The 8,896-nt window shown below is 34.7% G+C and overlaps 1 protein-coding gene across 1 annotated transcript; it reads right to left on the bottom strand.

Annotated features, from left to right (window-relative positions):
• Positions 1 to 330: 330 nt before the first annotated feature.
• On the bottom strand, positions 331 to 7,734 carry LOC127101059 (UDP-glucose iridoid glucosyltransferase). Its single transcript, XM_051038375.1, has 2 exons — positions 7,228 to 7,734; positions 331 to 1,286 (listed from the first exon to the last, which is right to left on the bottom strand). Exons 1-2 carry the CDS (start codon positions 7,703 to 7,705, stop codon positions 409 to 411), a joined length of 1,356 nt encoding a protein of 451 aa, XP_050894332.1. The 5' UTR covers positions 7,706 to 7,734; the 3' UTR covers positions 331 to 408.
• Positions 7,735 to 8,896: the final 1,162 nt, after the last annotated feature.

The raw sequence follows: 8,896 nt of genomic DNA, 5'->3' as shown, positions 1-8,896 counted from the left end.
ATATACAAATAATTTTTTTTGAAATTTGTAAGATAAATAATATCAATATCGTATAAACATTTGTATGTTTTTTCTATACAATGAACTCAAATATATATATATATATATATATATATATATATATATATATATATATATATATATATATATATATATATATATATATATATATATATATATATATATATATGCGAATGTTAATCAAATGTTCTCATAAAATAACAAATCGTAACAAGTATAGTTTTAATTTAAACCTAAAACATCTACTTAAGCCAAATCGTAACATGTATAGTTTTAATTCAAACCTAAAACATCTACTTAAGCCAAATGAAACTCAAACCCTATTAGATTTACAATATGCTTCATTTCTTTGTTTATTTTACATAAATGATCAACCCTTATTACTAATCAAACATTCATAGATAGGATACACTTTACCAATCCATCTAATGCATCACATGAAGAACCACTTAAAGACAACCTAATCTCATGCTTCAATTCAATTGCTCTTTTCCTCAATTCCTCCCCTTCTTGATTCACCATAAGTCTTCTAACAACCTTTTCAACCTCATTTCTTTCCATGACATTACACCATTCCAAACCCACCTTCCAAACATGGCTCAACAATCTAGCATTTACCCTCTGATCTCCAAAATAAGGTTGACAAATAATTGGTACTCCTTCACACAAACTCTCCAATGTTGAATTCCAACCACAATGACTCCAAAAACCTCCAACAGCTTCATGTGCCAAAACCTCACTTTGAGGTGCCCATTTCACAACACAACCTCTCTCTACCACACCTAATTTAACATCTTCCGACAACGATTCCAACCACGACGAAACATCGGTAACTGTCTCGGGTCGAATAACCCAAAGGAAATTTTGTCTGCTCTTCACTAAGCCGCAAGCCATTTCAGTTAGCTCTTTCTCTTCCCAACTAGCAATGCTTCCTAAGCTTACATATAACACAGATTTTCTTGGTTTGTTGTTTAGCCAAGATATACAATTATCCTTTTCTCGCACAATGCTGATATTATCGAACTCATTGGCAATCATGTGTAGAGGGCCTATGGGGAAGAGATTAACATTGTATAGATGATGAAGATGATTTAGAGATGAATCTTCTAAACTTTCCACAGTGTTGAAAATAACACCTAAAGGTGTTATTGAAAGTGTTTTAGAGATGCTATGAAGGAAATCATGTGGATTTGTTAAATTGAAAATAGGTAAATCTTTGAATCGCAGCAACTCCAGTTCTGGTACCAAATCCAATGACTTGGAATCTGTCGTGTAACATGTTAATTAGTCATTCATCCGAGAATAAATAAATATAAATAATTAAATTAATAAAGTAATTGGGTCCAAAACTATACTGACCGAGTCTTAGAAATAAACAGAAATAGATTATGATTAATTGAAATAGGACTAGTTTGTTAAAGATTTTTTATTAAAAAAAAGTGATTAATCAATTGCATTAGGGGTTAATGGATATGATGCTGAAAATGGTTTTAACTTTGAGCTATGGGACAGTTTCTTCATCAAGGTCCAATCAAAAGAATTTCAATCCAAGAAGAAAGTGACATTTTGATATTAAAAAAAAAGGAATGACCACATTCAAGGATTATCACATTAAACTTAGGAAGAAGATGAAGATTTTTCAATAAAAGCTAGCAAACTTTATAAGAAAAAAAATTTAGTAATCGTTTATACAGTACTTAAATAAGTGACAATTTTAATATTACATGTCATTGGTTATATTAACGGAAATTGCAGTTGTTATTGACATTTAGATGGAAAATACTAAATAGTTTTGAAAAATTGAATGATAGAAATGATGTTTTTCAAAACAATGGAATCAAAATAAATGAGAGTATAAGATATAAGACAAAAAAAAAGTATTATACAAAAATTTTATATAATTAAAATATTATAATTTTCAAAGTAATATATTTTTAAATTGATTTTTTAGAATAAATATTCAAAATAAATTTTAATGTTAATTGATTTTTTTAAATTTTAATATAAAATAAGTCATGAAATTGGTAAAATGAAACTTATTCGTGCTAACCCTTAACGGAGCCGCAATGACGTGGTTCAAAGCTCTTCAAGAAGACAAAAACATAAACTCTTAGAGTGAATTTTGTGACTCTTTTACCACCATTCACAGCTCGAAAGTGACAACTCATTATGGTAGCCATCCTTGTTCGGATCCAGGATAAAAAGAAAGAGACCCAATAAAAGTACATTGATTGATTCACCAAAGTAGTAATGAAAGTGGGGAGAACAAATAACGAATTAAAATGCAAGATATTTAAAAAGGAAATGAGACAAGATTGTATGTCCCGCAAGAAGATAGGGCTAGAAAGAGGATGTAGATTAAACAATTTTTTGGCTGAAACCTAAACCTACATAAATTATGAGAAAGAACTCTTGGACGAAAAGGTGGAAAGGGGTCAAGGAGCGAGACACATAAGAAACGGTCGGGGGACTGGAAATAGATAACATTTGTCACATGGAGGATAGAGATTGGGGGCCTCGAGCTAGGTTCTCGTCATATACTTCCTTCAACACTTCATGGGAGAACATCTTAAAGGATTGCGAAAGTACTAACTTTATGGAAGTTGAGATAAGAAACTTTTACCAGTTCAAGGAATCCGCTTGAAATTAAAAGATAAGATATTTTCATTTTCATAAGAGTCACAACTAGAACGCCAATGAATGTGACAATTTAAAGGACACGTTCGAGGATGTTCGAGGATCTAGAAGGGAGACTCACTTGATACACTAATGAGGACATTCAAAATATGGTTGAGAAATAAATAAAGCAAGAAACAACCCTCCCATTGGGAAAATGGGTGCCGTAAAAAAAATTATTGAGGTTGTAGGCGGGATAAAAGAGAAGAAAGATACTAGCAATAAAGAAGAAGAATACTAAAAAGGAAAACACCAATAATAACATCCATTTCTGGAGGTTTTCCAGGCCAAGGAACCCATCCAACAACACCGTCAAGAGAAGAATCATCGAGCTAAAGGTCGTCAACACATAAGGAAAAGCAACTTCTGAAGGGAAACCAGAGAGGCATATCCTTGAGTTCTGTGATAGTGAATAAAAATGGGTAGAACCCAAGTAAATTATTTCCCCTAATAATAACCACGACCATGATCAACTTCGTTGTGTCGATAATCCTCATAGATAGGGAAAGCTCATGTGACATCATGTACGTGTAGCTTTTCGAGGGGCTCGGGTTGAAGACAGAAAATACCGCCATAGGAAAACTCAAGCCTATAAGCCTTCAAAGGAACAATAACTCACCCCTGTAGGTACATCAAACTAATGGTCGCATTCAGAGAAGGAACAAACACCATAATAGTTGAACTTTAGTTTTTAAAAATTCCCTAGAAAAGTGTCTATAATTGCATGCTAGGCAAGCCCTTCATGACATTATGGACAGGGTGGCTCCCCGGTCCACTTGAAGATGAAATGTCATAACTTACAAAATGAGTTGGTAACAATATGTGATGATCTATCTCGACCCCGAAGGATACAAAAAGCATTATAGTGCGATATAGGTTGAAAAGGAGAAAGTGAGATGGAGATCAACACGACCTCCCTCATCAAACTACTATTGGGGGTAAATGATGATCGACCATCAAAAGAAGGGATTGATGCTCCCACCAAGTATATCATAAATTAATCTGAAGTGATCATTTCAAAATATGGCAAAAAAAAAGGTTGAAGCTGGCCACAATTCACCACACTGGGAAACCGGAGATCAATAAGTAGCGACATAGTTGCTTGATTCAATATCCCTATTTAATACATGTAAATTTTGTTTCACATTATTATGTAACACTTCCTACTTCGTAACAAATAACACTTTCCCAAATTTCTCTCTGTTATGATCACAAAGGATGTACATGACTAAGGGGTACTGTCACAAACACCATATGTGTACGATTAAAGCAATTAAAACCCCATAATGAAAGTCGCGGGAATAAAGGCAATAAACCATGAAACAAAGTGGTGATTATGGCTCACCCGTCTCTTAGTAGCTAGCCAATCTATAGCGCATAGAAGAATTCCCATTATGTAGGTCTCAGACCAAATTCAAACTTGGGGGGAAGGGAAGGGGTACCGACTATTGGACGTGTCTTGTCCCCATATATGTCTAATAAATTTTTCGAGCATGACCTTGGGTGCTATCCATTCAAGAAAAAATACTTAAGACTCAAGGAAACACACATAACATGTAAAAATAAGGCTAAGTAAATAATGATCGAGCAACGAATAGAAGTAATAATGAAGAATTTTCATTTAGTCAACAACAAGCATTACACCAGGCAACAACACCCCGACAAAAAAGATTATGAGTCTGAGTCAATATTAATTGGCTTTCCATCCACCATCACTTGCCCAAATAAAATATGTTCCCTTGATATTTGCACCCCAGAATGGAAAAATTGCACTTTCCTTAGTGTTTTCTCAAAATAAACATGGAGAATGGAATGACTATCTTTCATTGACTAGGCGTGCTCTTCGAATAGGTCCATGTTGCACATCTAATGAAGGTCATCTTGAACCTTCTTCAAAACTTTATGAGCTTCATTCAAAGACATTTCCAACGCTCGACTAAAGCAACCTTAGTTTTGGATAGTTCTGTCGGAACAGATGATAGAGCGGCGTCATTCCCCTTTATCTCTAGGGCCAACAAATGCACCTTTCCATCCAGCAGATGATAATACCCAAAAAAAAATTGTATCTCATTCCCTATACCCGTCAGCAAACCGCTTGTCTTCGTAAAATTCTTCAAAAAATGGTTCTTCTTGATATAAATAGATTAACATATTTCATAAGTGCTTTATTTCTCTTTTCAAATATGGTCAGGAAAGAATATGTTTCCCCTACCAGTAGCACCATGTTAAGAAAACCGACACCCGACGCATTTAATATGACATCTCTATTAGAACTTCTTGACTAAGACCCTAGTCTTCGTTCAAAAAATAAGTGTAATCTTCGTTAGAGATAAAAGATTAGAGTTCCCTAACCGACCAAGGACCAGGATGGGCTAGACAGAACAGAGACTACACACCCGGGGCCGGGGTTAATAATTCTTCAAGATCATATCCTCTCAAATATTGCACGGTTGTCCTAGATCCTTTGTTATTCTTCCTTCTACCAGAAGGTGCTTCAGGGGAATACCCTCTTGAGGAATTGTCATTTGTCGCATATGACCGTGAATGTTGGACACCTCCCACCGCATGTTTATTGGGGGACATGATACCTTTGTTCTAGATGGGATATGAAGGATTAATGAGGTCATATCAACAATGGGACCCACATTTGGAGTTCTTTCTGAAGCATACACATGAACACTATCTAAGATAAACAAAGTGACCATAGACATTCTCCTCATTTGAAATATTATCCTGTGACACTTCATCTTATCTGGATAAAATCAATCATGGGAGTCATGGAAGCTACCACCAGAGAATTATTAGAGAAAGTTGGAAAATTTATGTGATATGTACCGAAGATGACACACTTTTTCTCTCTAGTGGTTGCCTCCACCAGTAATTGCATCTCCATATACCGCTTCTTTTATTTCTTGAACCCCGCCCAAAAGGTGTGATGTTGTCAAGAAACCCCACAATTTTCCAGAAGGCCAACAATTTTCTCTTCAAGTTAGTCTATTTTTGAGACAAGTTTCCTTGGAGAAAAACATAAGATCCAGCCTCAACCAAGAAGTGGAAATGATGAAAGAACTTTGGGAACCCATCCATAAATTTAGGGGCACCCTAGGTTGAATATCACACATATTTAGGCCACCTCACTGATGGGAGTGAGCAAGTAGTATCAGTCTTTAAAATTATCCATGTTGTTAGAGTATACTTGAAACTCTTCTAAACATTCCTAAGGGAGAGCAAACTTTGACCTTGCGTCAAGTCATCCGAATGGAATTCAACGTTAAATAGATGGAAAAAATGTCAAGGTCGACATTTTTTTCTTGCACACGCACCAATATTAAAAGACATTGATATAAGTCCAGATCACCTAATACAATTGTGAGGGGACAACCATTAGATGATTCAGAACACCTGCCACAAAGTCGTTAAAAGGAAGATGAAAATCTATCAATAAAAAATAATCATTCATGAAGAGGGCCGACACACCTTTCATATTTATTACACACATTTTTATCTTCTTTTGGGGAAAGTACCCCTCAGTCCGAAAGGGGACCCTCATTAGTGAAAGTGTGGTCCAAACCACCCTTATTAGCGAAGAAGAACACAATGTTCAGTGTTTCTTGATTCATCCACACAACTGAGTTGTCTTCCATCATATATATTGCGTTACTAGGCTAGAGTTGTCCATTTCAAAGATATTGTTCACACAAAAAAAAACTACGACCGTGAACATAAACACAAGATTTATATTCCAACTACCACATCATTTCACCGTATGTGGGGTGGCAACCGAAAGCACAACGATGTGCATTGATAGAAGTTTGAGCCATGCACTTATGTTTGAAGTCACCTAACAATAGTGTTCATCAAGGGAAAGGCTGGAAAGTCCAAATTCCAGCAACCAACCTAGGAGTAAGGTTACCATCTACTCTGCCACAATCGGCCGAAGCTAGTTCATTTGAATCATCTATCGCCGCCATTTCAAGAAACTCTATCGCCACCATCGCTCGTGAGTAAATACATACGGGAATGTATCCTATTAAGGAAATGATAGAGTCGTATAAAAACTTGGTAACTTCTTCTTGTAGAAATTAATTACGTAGGGTCTACTCAAACTTTAAGAATGAATATTTTTGAAAGAGAGGTGCTATTTAGACATCAAAACTAGACACCGTATACCAAACACCATATATAAAATACATATACTTTATAATAATGTTTCAGTTTCTGAATTTCCATGAGAAATTCTTTAGTATCTATTCACAAATGACACACCTCTATCCACTAGAGTAGAGACATCTTGCGTGTACAAATAAATCAATCCTAGTAGTATATATTTTAGGTAAGATTTAGGTCATTTTGAAAAGATTGCAAATAACTTATTCACACACAATCAATTACGTAAAGTTTACGTCATTGTTTTTAATTGGTTGACATAATTTACCTACAATTTTTCAAAGGTGGCAAATAATTTATCATATTATGATTTGTCAAAGATCTAAAAAAAGAAATTATGAAGTTATAGTAATATACACAAACCTTGCAAGGGAAGGTAACCTTTGGTTTGAAGATGAGCACAGACATGATAAGTGAGTATATTAGTAGCACTTGTAGTTCGGAAGACTATGCTTGGTAGCTTTAATTCCTTGGCCAAAGAATCAATGAAGTGAAAAAATCCATCATAGATGATACAAGCAATCTTTTCATCATGTTTTTCTAGTTTTGCAATATGATGAACTAATGTCTCCTTAAGTGGAGATACACAATTGGTATTTAGAGTTGAAGCAATATCTACAAAGTTCTTGGATGTGATTTGAGTCTTAGATAAACCATCAAAGAAAGGTAGAAAATTGAAAATAGGGTGATTTGAAGGATTAGGTGAATTGAAATGGGTGTGTGCTATGGTGATGGAGAAGCCTTTTGAATGAAGGATTGTGGCTAGTTGAAGCATAGGAGTTATGTGGCCTTTTAATGGCGGTGGTATTAGAACCAAATGAAGCCTAGTTTGGTTTTCCATCAATCTTTTGGTAAGAGGTTTGTGGGTTATTGGTTACTTAAATAAATGTATTTTTTTGGTTATTATAATATTTCAAAAATTATTTAAAATGGTTGCTTGTCTCATGTTTTGCTTTAACCACGTGTAACTCACTCATGCTCACCCTCACTTTTTTCAACAAGTAATGTTTACTTTCTTAACAGTGACATTTATTATTTTCTCCTAGAATAAATCCTTCGGTGTGAAAAGATACACCACCCAAAATATAACGATTTCTTTTATTTGTTTCAGATGTTTCTTTAGACTTGGAGGAATTCCAATGTACGGTTAATTTCTCCCACACCTCATCTCCCATCCAACCTGATTAGTACTCTAAATCTTTGCGAACATCTTGCATTAACTATGACATCCTAGTTTCACCTCTTTTATCAGAGTTGCGTCGCACTGAAACTTTGTCCTTAGTTGGCCACGTAAACTTTTTCTGTATCTAAATAAATATGTTAGCTTTATACATCAACTACTGTCAATTAGAATAACTACAGCATGAACTTAAACATAATAAATATTTTAGGTGAGGGTTGATCCAATGTTGATGGTGTACACTTATTACTGTGATTTCTCTTAATCCAACGGTTCATAAAAGTTGTGCTTAATGTAACATTTAACTCACCTGTTTACATTAGACAAATACTCTATAATACCATGCTAAAAGTGTCTCTTCTCATTGGCTCATTAATAAATTTCAAAACTAATTCTGGCAAATTGCCAACATGAGTTAGCATCAGCTCTATTAAGTTTAAAAAATGACACTAGCAACATTTTATACTTAAATGCATGCATGCCATTGCCAACAATTTTTCAACAGAAAAACTAACCTAAGCTAGAACATATAAAGAGAATTTTCTAACTAAGAATGAGAGTAACAGACTCAACTCACATATAAATATCATATTAGGAAGAGTATAAGGTTTTGCTTCAGAAGCTCCAGGATAGTCTTCAGATCAGAATCCATTTTATCTTGTCTTGCACCTATAATCTTCAACTGGATCCATCTCTTCCTGTTTGGCAGCAACAAAAATCAATTTCTTCTCCAAGTGTTCAAACTTCTGACTAGAAGAAGCTACTGACTTCTGATTCATGTTGGAGTAAATTGTGTGGTCCAGGTATTAAGAGGTCTTGTATAATTTGCTCAGATTTAGATTGAACAAGAAT

Source organism: Lathyrus oleraceus, chromosome 7 (assembly GCF_024323335.1).
Source record: "Lathyrus oleraceus cultivar Zhongwan6 chromosome 7, CAAS_Psat_ZW6_1.0, whole genome shotgun sequence".
Taxonomy (NCBI): Eukaryota; Viridiplantae; Streptophyta; class Magnoliopsida; order Fabales; family Fabaceae; genus Lathyrus; species Lathyrus oleraceus.
Note: the sequence above shows the minus strand (reverse complement) of the source record. Positions and strands in the feature narration are given on the sequence as shown.